Source organism: Euprymna scolopes, chromosome 9, assembly GCF_053919585.1.
Source record: "Euprymna scolopes isolate OS-2025 chromosome 9, ASM5391958v1, whole genome shotgun sequence".
Taxonomy (NCBI): Eukaryota; Metazoa; Mollusca; class Cephalopoda; order Sepiida; family Sepiolidae; genus Euprymna; species Euprymna scolopes.
In genome coordinates, this window is record NC_136490.1 from 86,592,858 (window position 1) to 86,605,600 (window position 12,743).

The 12,743-nt window shown below is 35.2% G+C and overlaps 3 protein-coding genes across 3 annotated transcripts in view; 1 reads left to right on the forward strand and 2 right to left on the reverse strand.

Moving 5' to 3' along the window:
• Positions 1-824: 824 nt before the first annotated feature.
• Positions 825-1,376, reverse strand: LOC145284617 (uncharacterized). The gene has a single exon (XM_080133525.1). It carries the CDS (start codon positions 1,374-1,376, stop codon positions 825-827), a length of 552 nt encoding a protein of 183 aa, XP_079989651.1.
• A 2,609-nt stretch (positions 1,377-3,985) lies between these two features.
• On the reverse strand, positions 3,986-4,576 carry LOC145284620 (uncharacterized). Its single transcript, XM_080133527.1, has one exon. The coding sequence runs from the start codon at positions 4,574-4,576 to the stop codon at positions 3,986-3,988; it is 591 nt and encodes a 196-aa protein (XP_079989653.1).
• A 2,267-nt stretch (positions 4,577-6,843) lies between these two features.
• LOC145284756 (ras GTPase-activating protein 1-like) overlaps positions 6,844-12,743 on the forward strand; it is a 125,810-nt gene continuing 119,910 nt past the window's right edge. The window contains exon 1 of the mRNA XM_080133722.1: positions 6,844-7,099. Coding sequence (XP_079989848.1) covers positions 6,963-7,099 — 137 coding nt within the window. The 5' untranslated portion in view covers positions 6,844-6,962. The remainder of the gene's footprint in view (positions 7,100-12,743) is intronic.

The following is a 12,743-nucleotide window of genomic DNA, read 5'->3' on the forward strand; positions in this document are numbered from 1 at the left end:
GCTTCACATACCTACCCAAAATGATTTAGTCCACAATACATTGTAGTTTACATTGCACTGTAGAGAACCTATTGTTGATTTTATAAAATTATTTGACACTTCGTTATAATAGTGAAATTTGAAATATTGAATTTAAAGTAAAACTAATGGTTTTTACTTAATTGTCATGTCACGATTATGAACATATTCAAAAATTATAAGACGATAAGGTAGAATATTAATTATTAATGAAAATGAAGTGAGCTGCTCGTCGGGCAAAACGACGAACAGCTCCTTAAAAATAATTTTTCATAAACATTAATAAAAAACAAATATTCAGAAAAATTAATGAAAATAAATAGTCAGACTTGGCTTATTAAAAGAAGTGTAATTTTATTTACCCTTTTGTGTATCACACTCATGTGGTTTCTTTGATGTCTGTAGAAAAGAAAGAAATCTTTACTGACTGGGTAAATGTTCTCTTTGTTGGCGTAAAGTCGAAAAGAAAAGATAAATTAAATATTTTTCTTTGGGATAGCCGTTCGAGTGAAAAGTGGCGTGGAAAGGTACGAAGAATGTTTTTTTTGGTTTCATTATGAGAACTGGCATAGCGCGTGTCGCGCACATGTGACAGACACAGCAGTAGTGCGTGTTAACTCCTCAAGGGTCAGCGAGCAAAAGAGGAAGAGAGGGCACTCGAATTTGGCGCCATGGTTTTTTTTGTCCTCTTTTTTAGAGCTCTCCGGAAATGGTGACAATTCAAAAGTCTCTGTCAAATTTTAGTTCCGGGGTAGACGCTACATTACCCCCCTACTAGACAGTATGTCGATAAGGAGAACAGAATGTCACTGAGTGTAAACAGCAAATCGGTGTGGGCGCTGAATGCGTCTACCCGACCTGGTAGAAATGGTCGTGCTCGATGAGTCGGGGTCGTCGAAACGGACTGTAGTCTTTGGTTTCTGCATGTGTGTGACATCATCGTCAAAAATCGCTTTCTTTAAGCGATCGACACTGACCGAGTCACGTCTGCCGTTAATTTCAATTATGAAGAATTTCGGGTATCTCTTGAGTACTTTGTAAGGGCCGGAATACGGCGACTGAAGGCGGGTAGTCACGCCACTATTCCGGACGAACATGTGGGTCCATGAGTTCATGTCCTTGAGAACATGCGTGTGTACATTTTGTGCTCTTGGCGTGATGTTGAAAGGTATTGCCATATAATCCTTTACACGGGAGGTGTAATTTGCCGGGTCTGGCATGCGTTCGGGGTTGGTAGGTGTGACCATCTGCCCAGGCAAGGTCAGTGAGGCTCCGTAGACCATTTCAGCTGGGGTTAGACCAATGTCCGTTTTGATGGTGGACCTAATACCTAGGAGAACGAAGGGAAGGTATTCCATCCATCTGTTAAGGTCGGAGTATGCTTTCAAGGACGCTTTCAATTGCCTGTGAAAGCGCTCAATTATGCCGTTTGCTGCCGGATGGTATGAAGTAGTGCGTATGTGTTTACATCCGAGTAGGTGAGACAGTTCCGAAAAGAGATTAGAGTCGAATTGTCTACCTCTGTCGGTTGTAATGGTGTTAGGCACCCCGTAACGAGCTATCCAGTGTGTGATAAGGGCTTTGGCCACAATTTCGGCAGAAGTATCTTTAATGGGTATGGCTTCAGGCCATCTCGAAAACCTGTCAATTCAAGTCAGCAGATATGTACAGTCTCTGGAGGGTGGGAGTGGGCCCACTAAGTCTATATGGACGTGCTGAAAGCGAGCTTCAGGGGTTGAGAAGGTCGAAAGTGGGCTTTTAATGTACTTATGAATTTTAGACTTTTGGCAAGGTATGCAACTCCTGGTCCATTCGCGTATATCTCGATTGATGGCTGTCCATATAAAACGAGACGTCACCAACTTCTGTGTAGAGCGGATGTCAGGATGTGATAGGCTGTGCAGCTGAGAGAAAACAGCTCGCCTATGTTTGGGAGGAACATAAGGGCGCTCATGTCCGGTTGAGATATCACACCAAATCACTTCGCTAGAAAAGGGTATGGGAACCTGTTTGAACGATAGGCTTTCAGAATGTAGCAAGTTATTCAACTCCTCATTATTTCTTTGGTCGACGGCGATCTGTTTAAGATCGATACTATCAGTAGGCTGAATGGCATCAATGTGCATGCGCGATAATGTGTCGGTGACAACGTACTCAGTGCCTTTGATGTATTTGATGTTTGAAGTGAACTGAAATGTAGTCTAAATGACGAGCTTCTCTGGGTGAATGCTTGCTGGGTTTGGCGAGCAAGGCGTGCGATAGCGGTTTATGGTCCGTAAAAAGAGTGAAGTCGGATCCCTCTAGCATGTAGTGAAAATGCTTGACCACACAATAAGCGGCTAAAAGTTCTCTGCCAAAGGTACTATATTTGGTCTCAGCATTCTGAAGTCGCCTGGAGAAAAAAGATAGTGGTTGCCACGTATTGTCTACAAACTGCTGTAATAACCCTCCAATGCCCACATCAGATGCGTCTACTGACAGGGATAGGGGAGCGTGTGGGTGGGGAAAAACCAACATAGTGGCAGCCATTAACGTTTCTTTTACTTTGTTGAAAGAGTGTAATTCCGTTCCGTTCAAAGTGATTGTCTCATTTTTTTTCTTTTTGTTCCTGTTAAGGGCTGTACGATTTTGGCACAGTGAGGAACGAAGCGCCTGTAAAAATTTATCAACCCGAGGAATTCACGAAGTTTACGAAGAGAAGTGGGAGGCGGGTAATCAACAATGGATTGGACTTTTTCCGGGAGAGGGCGGATACCCTCCGAATCATTTAAATGTCCCAGGAAGGAAAGTGAAGAGACTCCAAACTCACACTTGCTGGGGTTGATGATAACACCGTATTCCGACAATCTATGGAACAGTTACTGTAGATGCTGCACGTGTTCGCTTTCGAATGAACTCGCTACGAGTAGATCATCAATGTATGTGTAAACGAATGGTAATCCACGTAAGACTGCGTCTATAAATCGCTGGAAGGACTGGCCAGCATTTCTCAGTCCAAAGGGCATTCGTAGAAACTCGAAGAGTCCGAATGGGGTAGTTATAGCAGTTTTGGGGATATCTTCAGGGTCCACAGGAATCTGATTGTACGCACGGACGAGATCGATTTTGAAGAATATCGATTTACCATGGAGAGAGTTTGAAAAATCCTGGAGGTGAGGAATGGAGTAATTATCTGGAGTCGTGCGACTGTTCAGTGCTCGATAATCCCCGCAAGGGGGCAAGTCGCCTGCTGACTTTTTGGGCACCATGTGGAGTGGTGATGACCAATTACTGTCGGAGGGTCGAATAATACCCAAATTCAACATGTGTTGAAATTCTTGCTTGGCGACTTCCAGGCGGTCAGGTTTGAGTCTTCGCGGGCGCGCGCTCACAGGAGGTCCTCTGGTCTGGATGTGGTGGGTAACATCGTGTGTAACCCTGTCGTTGCTAAAAACAGGACGAGTTATATTAGGGAAACCTTTTAAGAGGTCTGTGTATGGGTCCATAGCATCCTTCAATATGACCGGGCTTATCGTCATCTTTTTATTAATCTTCCCTTGCACGGTAAGTCCAGTGCTATTGTCGATTAATTTGCCGCATTTGACGTCCACAAGTATGCCAAAATGATGCAAGAAATCCGCTCCTAAAATTGGAATGGGCAGCTTCGCGATAGTAAAAATCCATTGGAAGGTGCGTCGGAATCCCAGGTCTAATGTTAACGACTTTTCTCCGAAAGTCAGAATAGATGAGTGATTCTTGTAGACAGAAAGTCGATGGGGTACGTTTCTCTTTCAACAGTTCCTTGGGGATTATGCTGACTTCTGCACTGGTATCAACGAGGAATCGTGTACCAGTGTTCTTGTCTGTGACGTAAAGGGTGCGACAAATGTGGTTTCTGCCAGGGGTATCGGTCGCCCCTACCACCTGGCCTGGCCTGGCCGTTTCCCACTTGCTTATCGTTCTTCATGAAAGAGCAAGGCCTGTGGCATCAGAAAGCCTTTTCACCGTAACATGCATGGAATCGACACAGCCTGTCACCATTTCGACTGTTACTTCGTGGTCGAGAATGGTCCTGTCCGCTCGGACGCGGGTATCTGCTTGGTCTGAGCTCCATATCACAAATCTGGTCACTCAGGTTTTGGATTAGTTGGGCTTGTCTCTCCAGTTCTTGGCGGATATATGTGGAGGTGCCTGAGGTTTCGGGAAAGGAATCCTCTGGTGCCTGTGCGTGCACCGGGGCTACTGAAACCGTTACTTCCATGATTTTGTCTGCCAACTCCGCCAATTCCTCGACCAAGGTGGTGTCTTTGGAAGACGCTAGTATCATCTGAATACTGGACGGCAGCCTACTAACGAATAATTGTTTGAGGATGTCCGGCTGTAGTACGCTTTCGTCCATTAATTGTTTCATCCGTCTCAGTAATTGGGATGGTTTTCGGTCACCGAGTTCCTCCTCGATCAGCAGTTGCCGGAGATGCTTTTGTTGGGAGTCGGTTGTTCTTCTGATTAACTCCGACTTAAAAGTGTCATAAGAAATAGATCCTGGTGGTGCCATTATCAAGTCGCGGACTTCAGCCATCACTTCGTGCCTGAATGCGCCCACCACGTGGTTCAGCTTAGTTAATTCGCTGTGAATTCACTGAGTGAAAAACTGAGCTTCCACATGGGCAAACCACAACGTCGGGTCATGTGTCCAGAAAGGCGGAATTTTAAGAACGGCCTGTATTGCCGTTGTCGCCGATATGGTATCACTATCCATGGTTGGTTTGCCACCCTGGCCTGGGTTGAGAAAAACTTAGTTTGAAAGTCTTTAAACTGCTGAATTGGGAATGTCTAGCTCCTCGCGTGTTCTACCAAAGTCTGACGAAAAGGGGTCACCAGTGAAGTGAGCTGTTCGCCGGGCAAAACGACGAACAGCTCCTTAAAAATAATTTTTCATAAACATTAATAAAAAACAAATATTCAGAAAAATTAATGAAAATAAATAGTCAGACTTGGCTTATTAAAAGAAGTGTAATTTTATTTACCCTTTTGTGTATCACACTCATGTGGTTTCTTTGGTGTCTGTAGAAAAGAAAGAAATCTTTACTGACTGGGTAAATGTTCTCTTTGTTGGCGTAAAGTCGAAAAGAAAAGATAAATTAAATATTTTCTTTGGGATAGCCGTTCGAGTGAAAAGTGGCGTGGAAAGGTAAGAAGAATGTTTTTTTTGGTTTCATTATGAGAACTGGCATAGCGCGTGTCGCGCACATGTGACAGACACAGCAGTAGTGCGTGTTAACTCCTCAAGGGTCAGCGAGCGAAAGAGGAAGAGAGGGCACTCGAATTTGGCGCCATGGTTTTTTTTGTCCTCTTTTTTAGAGCTCTCCGGAAACGGTGACAATTCAAAAGTCTCTGTCAAATTTTAGTTCCGGGGTAGACGCTACAAAAATAATTTTTTGAGGCAATTATTGAGTTTGCTACAAAATTAAACTGGAGCGTTCAAATTATAATAAGTGCCGTAATTATTTTCTGAAAACTAGGATAATCTTTGGCCAATTTTATTTGAAATCTGTTTTCATTAATAATTAATTTTCTACCTCATTGTTTTTTCGTAATTTTTGGATATGTCCATTACTGCGACATGACAGTTAAGTAGATACTATAAGTTTTACTTGAAATTCAATGTTTTGATTTTTGAATTTTGCTATACCAACGAAAGTAGCGCCTATTATTTTTATATGATGGCATTATTTTTATATAATGGCATTATTTTTATATAAGGCTTGAATTGAATTTATATAATAGCTTGACTATTTTAAAGTCAAGTATCATGGTTCAATTGTTCTCTAAATAGAAACATTCATTTTGAACGCACCCATATCTTATCAAAGAATCTACTGTTTATTTTATATGCCGGATTGCCGGACCCTTCTGTGTGCGGTTGTCAAAATCGGACATCCCCTTCTTTAATCAGGTTATTTTGATTATCGATACTTATCGGAAGCATTCCGATACAAAACCTATCAAAGAACACATAAAGTACATTTGGATGGAATTAAAAAATCGGCCCAGCTGTTTCAGAGTCCATATGGAACACTCTCTCTCTCTCTCTCTCACACACACACACACACACACACACACACACACACACACACACACACACACACACACACACACACACACAATGCCGTTTATATTTTTTATATTTAAGTAGAGATAACTTAAATCCATTTTTATCGTCAAAACACATTTTTTTATATGGCAATTATGTTTAGGCATACGATCTCAACATTGATCTAGAAATTTCTAATTAATGACTGGCCAAAACTTTTTTCTTTATTTTTATCTAGAGAAATATTTTATAAGTTGTAAAAATATCATATACGTAACAGAACACTAACAGTTGTCTATTTAGTGTTACTAATTAAACGAAACTAGTTACGTATAATTTATGACATTTGTAACTTCTGAGAATATAGATATATTATTCGCCGAAAAATATCTCAACGCACAAATAATGGCTAATTATTTAGAAATAAAAATGGTTGCATTTTATATTTTAATTGTTCTCAGTTGTATTATCACACAAAAAATCTAATTATATTTTCACACTAAGTTTCAGCTCTCAAAATATTTTTATCGTTGTTAAGAGAAACAATAAAGAAAACAAATCCATTTCTAGAGAACTGCACTTTTATTGTATGTAGTGCTTCATCTGAATGGTATGGAAGGCAGTAACGATTGAATGTTTATATAATACTATAACAAGAGTTGTAGAATCAATGGAGTACTAATAAGCAACTGTTATATTTTACTCAAGTAAAACCTACACAAGCCAAAACATTCTACATTGTTTGTTATTTAAGTATTCAAGAGTACGAGAAATATTACAAACAGCAGCAGCGGTGTTGTGTGATTGGTCGAGAAATCAGCCAATGAACACGGTTACTATTCGTAGGTGCGGACTTGTGCCATGAGGGAGAATGGCGGAGTTGAAACACACCGTTGATAATTCCAATAGTACCTTGCAGCAAGAAGACTTCGATCCGTTTTCCGCCGACGTTGAAAGAACGGAAGAACAGGTGGACACAGCCCTGACGTCGGCCCCATCGGAAGAGGAGTAAGTAACGTTCCACCAGTTACATAGTATCACACATATACACCTATATCTATAGACCAGTTTGTAAACAGTGAGTTGGAGGTGGTGATTGGTTTCCTGGATATCTCGAAAATACTCTGTCGTGTCCGTAGTTTATGCCACATGTAGACATCTTTTATTAACAATTATATTTTTAACCTTAAAGAACTGATCTTTGCCAACTACGGCTTGCAGTAAGTCTATTACTTACGAGACGAGACGAGACGAGAGAGAGAGAGAGAGAGAGAGAGAGAGAGGTGTTATTGACGGTATCCGCCACCGTTCTGCTGACGAGTTCTCCATTTAGACAGGAGTGTGTGTGTGTGTGTGTGTGTAGAGAGAGAGAGAGAGAGAGAGAGAGAGAGAGAGAGAGAGAGAGAGAGAGAGAGAGAGAGAGAGAGCAGCCAGTCTACCTCGAACTGTCTCTTTTTTCAAGGATGTCGTTTTTATGTACTTGTAGTAAACACAAAAACAACTAAATTCTGTTCTTGCTCAGTCTCAATAAATGATAGTTGTCAAATATAACCTCATTTCTTGTGTTATAAGCATATGTAACAATGTCGATACAAAATATGCGCTTTGTCTGGTGGTGGGCCCTTCAATTTCTTCTGCAACCAACTACGTGTTCACTCACCACTGTCCTTGGGCTGCACTGGTTCCTTCTCCAGCCAACCACCTTACATCGACAACCACACGATATTAAATAAATATATATAAAAACAATACTAATCCAAAATCGCTTCGATACAACGAAAATTGGGACAAAATATAAAGATCGGAAAAAATGAATCCAACACGAAAAAAGAGAGTACTGTTGTGTTATTAATCGTTAAGAACACCTATGTTAGTTCTGGGATACTGTAGGTCTCAAAGCATTATTTATTCTTCCTGATATAGTGTAATATTGGATCCATTCAACGAGACACTGTAATGTGTAGATTGTGTATTTATGTCTACTTCGCTATTTAATACCTCTTGTGTGTTTATGCTGCTACAGACAGCTGTACACACTTGATGATGTCAGTATTATGATTACATACACGTGTATGTTTGTGTGATAATTTAATATATCTGCCTAAAACAATTTCTAATTTTTTAATAAGAAATTAGTAAAAATATTCATGAATTATTGATAAGCAAAGAAAAGTGTCCGTAAAAAACGTTTGCCTTCTTTGAACGCGGACGTTAAACGCACGCAGAGCGCAGCCAGCACTGCAATCAATTTCCTCCAATGTGAATATCTCTCTCCTCTTATTGTCAACTTTCTAATTAAGTCGAATGTATTTTGATTCCAGAAAATTGTATCCTGTAGTTGTGATTTAAAATTCTATGCGCACTTATTTGAAATATTTCTTTCTGCTGGTATAACGTGTATTTACACCACCCCCGTTTGTTGTCGCCCTCTATCACTCCCGAGTATATTTTCGTATACTAAACAAAAGTGACTGATCAAGTACTCCACGGTATTATTATTATTATGTTATATTTTTGCCGTTTTGTCTTAGTTTCTTCTTTGCATCAAATAACACACAATTCATACATTGGTTCATTATCTAAATTCATGTTGTTTTTAATCCCCATGACTGTATGGTACTGAAAATTTCATCATTTTATGCAAAAAAATAAACAAACATTACTTTTGTAACAAAAAGAAAAAAAAAATCTTTGTATTGTCACTAATATTGTTCAATTCAAATTACTTGGTTTGTGTACAAATAATAATAATAATAATAATAATAATAATAAAATGATGGCGGTGGTCACGGGTAAATCTCGAGGTCTTTAAAAGCAGCATGTTTAACAGTTATGAGTACAAAAATATAAAAAAAAAACACGTTAAACGAAAACAAATATTTGTAGCAACAGCCAATCTAAAGAAGAATGATAAATCAATTAGACAATCAGATGATTAAAAATAAAAAAACAAACAATAAGCCTTACATATAGCACATGCTTATTGCTTCATAAGTAAAAATGATGTTGAAATCATTATATAATTTATAATTTTATCTATATTTATATAATATATAATTTTTTCAATAAATTTACATCATGTGGAGTTATTTAACTCAATGAAAAAAATAAAAAATAAAAGCAAAAATTGAGAAACTCAGTATTTTTAAAATTAAAATTTGTACTGATTGTAAAAAAAAAAAAAAATAGAAAATAAACACGTTTTATGAATTTGGTAATTTCCAATTTTCGTCTTTCATGATTCATGAATGAAGAAAAATGTTTCTATGATGAACTTCAACTATTAAGGTCATGTGACCAGACACAATATTCATTCACTTGTGGATTCATGTTTTTATCAATGAATCATTTTTTTTTCACTATCTTTGCTCTAATTTTCTTTTTATGATAGGAATCAACTAAATTATAGAAACTCTAATATTGATATATTTTTTATTCACATTGAACCTGTTCTTTTAATGATGTAGCTTATAAGTGTATAATTACATTTTAATGTATTACTGAGGACAATAATACTGTTTCGTAATTAAAAATATATTTGAGAATTGTGATGTAGTTTCAATTGAATACACTAAATCTTCATCAAAATAATATAAACAAAAGCCAGAATTAAAAAAAAAAGAAATCTTTATGCGAGAATTGAAATTGAAGAAAGCAAACTATTACTGGGGACCACTTGTGAATTTGATATTCCCATGAAATTTCCGCCTTTGGAGGAAGCTGTTTCAACCTGTCTATGATGAATGCTGCTTCAATTCAGTTCAGTATGGTCAAAAGTCACTAGAAAATAAGGATTAAGGAGATTGTCAATAGGATGATGAACAGCACTATGAGAGGATTCGAAACAATGAATGGAATGGGCAGAATTTTATTATTTAAAAGTTCAACAAGTAGTTGTTGAATTGAAGATAAATATGTTGCAGTCAACAACAAAGCAGTACCATGATATGTTCAACTGATAAAAGTTCTTGGAAACAAACTTTGTTCATGAAAGTCTTGTTTTGGACACATAAAAGAAGAAAAGAAATCTATTTGCAATGGCAGTTCTTGTTGTGAATGTTTTACAGAGAAAACCAAATATTGGAGCTAAGTCTAAAATGTACCATAAAAATAATGGTGGAATACAGAAAATCAGTGTCTAAGAGAATTCCTAATATTACTAACCCTAATTTTACTAAAAATAATTGAATTTTCTCTAAAGAATATTTTTTATGCACTTTGTACATGGAATTACAGAAAAACAAATTGACTGATAATGTATTGAGTTAAAATGTTTGAAACATTTTTTCGTGTTGTTTTGCAAAATGAGTTCACTATCTCTCTCTTTCTCTCATATATATATATATATATATATATATATATATATATATATATATATATATATATATATATATATATATCATAGGCCACCTCAATGATAAGGGTTAATGAATTTGTCAGGATGGCCAGTGAAACAACACAGTGAGGAGTAGTAACAATAGTTGAAATTGGCCAAAAATTAGATTATTTAAGAGCATGGCTCAACAATACTTGAAAACAACCATGCTGTAGTCGGCTGAGAAGCAGCCCCTTGGTATTGTATTCCAGACATGGATAGGTTTTTGAAAGAAGCTTCACATGGAAATTCCATTTACTTTAAGGTACACAGAGAGAAAAAAAGAAATTTAGCTACTGTTGTTGTAATTAGACAAGTTCTTGTTATAAATGTTTTACAGGTTTAGAACCATGCATTGGAGCTCAGTCAAGCACTGACCATAAAAATAAGGATTGTGCAGAGAAAAACTACCAATGTCTCTTTTGTGAGGAAGAAGGTGTAGGGAAGAGAAGAGGACATATCCCATTAGATTTCAAAGTCGGTTTTGTACTCTGTCAATGCATGAAAGAGTGTTCTGAGCTGCAGTTATCTATTTGACTTTTATACAGATATGAGATTACTTTTTTGAAGAGTAGAAAGATTCAACCATTTTTCCAGTGACCTTAACAACAGATTTGATATAAGCCTTCCATTTGAGATCTGACATGAAGGTCAGTCCTAGGAACTTATCAAAGCAGGTGTCTTCTTCAAGGAGAGAGCCATTCATTTCCAATGGGACAAAATGAGGATATTAGCATTAGTAGTGAAAAGACAAAAACTTGATTTTAGATTAAAAATAACCAGCTGTGTTTATTCCCATTGTACTACATGCTCCAGATCAGAAGAAACAGATATCTTCATCATTAATGTTCTTTGAAGTGCTGTCATAAATGGTTGTGTTATCTGCATAAATGTCAATAACTGAACTAAAAATGTGGTTTGGAAGATGAACTTAATTTGCATATTAGTAATTAAATGTTCGCTTCCTTTCTTTTAATTTATACTTTCAAATAATTTTAATTTTTTAAATAATAAAATATTAAATGATGCTAGTAAAGTTAAATTTGGAAGAAAAAGTGACACATATAAATAAAAAAATAAAAAAGTGACACATAAAAATAAAAAGTGACACATATAAATAAAAATAAAAAGTGACACATATAAATAAAAATAAAAAAGTGGCACATAAATAAAAATAAAAAATAAAAAAGAGACACATATAAATAAAAATAAAAAATAAAAAAGTGGCACATAAATAAAAATAAAAAATAAAAAAGAGACACATAAATAAAAATAAAAAATAAAAAAGTGACAGACATGAATAAAAATAAAAATAAAAAAGTGACACATATAAATAAAAAAAAAAAATAAAAAAGAGACACATAAATAAAAATAAAAAATAAAAAAGAGACACATAAATAAAAAATAAAAAAGTGACACATATAAATAAAAATAAAAAAGTGACACATATAAATAAAAATAAAACAATAAAAAAATAAAAAAGTGACACATAAATAAAAATAAAAAATAGACACCTATAAATAAAAATAAAAAATAAAAAAGTGACACATATAAATAAAAATAAACATAAAAAAGTGATACACATAAATAAAAATAAAAAATAAAAAAGTGACACATATAAATAAAAAAAAAATAAAAAAGTGACACATATAAATAAAAAAAAAAATAAAAAAGTGACACATATAAATAAAAATAAAAAATATAAAAGAGACACATAAAAATAAAAAAATAAAAAAGTGACACATAAATAAAAAATAAAAAAGTGACACATATAAATAAAAATAAAAAATAAAAAAGTGACACATATAAATAAAAATAAAAAATAAAAAAGTGACACATACATTTTTTCTCAATTTTACTTTTCATGTTTGTCTGAATTATCAATATTTTTTATTTTATTTATATGTGTAAATATTTTATTTATATGTGTTAAAAACAAAAAATTGACACACATAAATAAAAATAAAAAATAAAAAAGTGACACACATAAATAAAAATAAAAAATAAAAAAGTGACACATATAAATAAAAATAAAAAATAAAAAAGAGACACATATAAATAAAAATAAAAAATAAAAAAGAGACACATATAAATAAAAATAAAAAATAAAAAAGTGACACATATAAATAAAAATAAAAAATAAAAAAGAGACACATATAAATAAAAATAAAAAATAAAAAAGTGACACATATAAATAAAAATAAAAAATAAAAAATAAAAAAGTGACACACATAAATAAAAATAAAAAATAAAAAAGTGACACATATAAATAAAAAT

Excerpts from the sequence above, each read along its gene's own strand:
- LOC145284620 (XM_080133527.1), bottom strand. The coding sequence starts at position 4,576 with ATGGCTGAAGTCCGCGACTTGATAATGGCACCACCAGGATCTATTTCT.
- LOC145284617 (XM_080133525.1), bottom strand. The coding sequence starts at position 1,376 with ATGGAATACCTTCCCTTCGTTCTCCTAGGTATTAGGTCCACCATCAAA.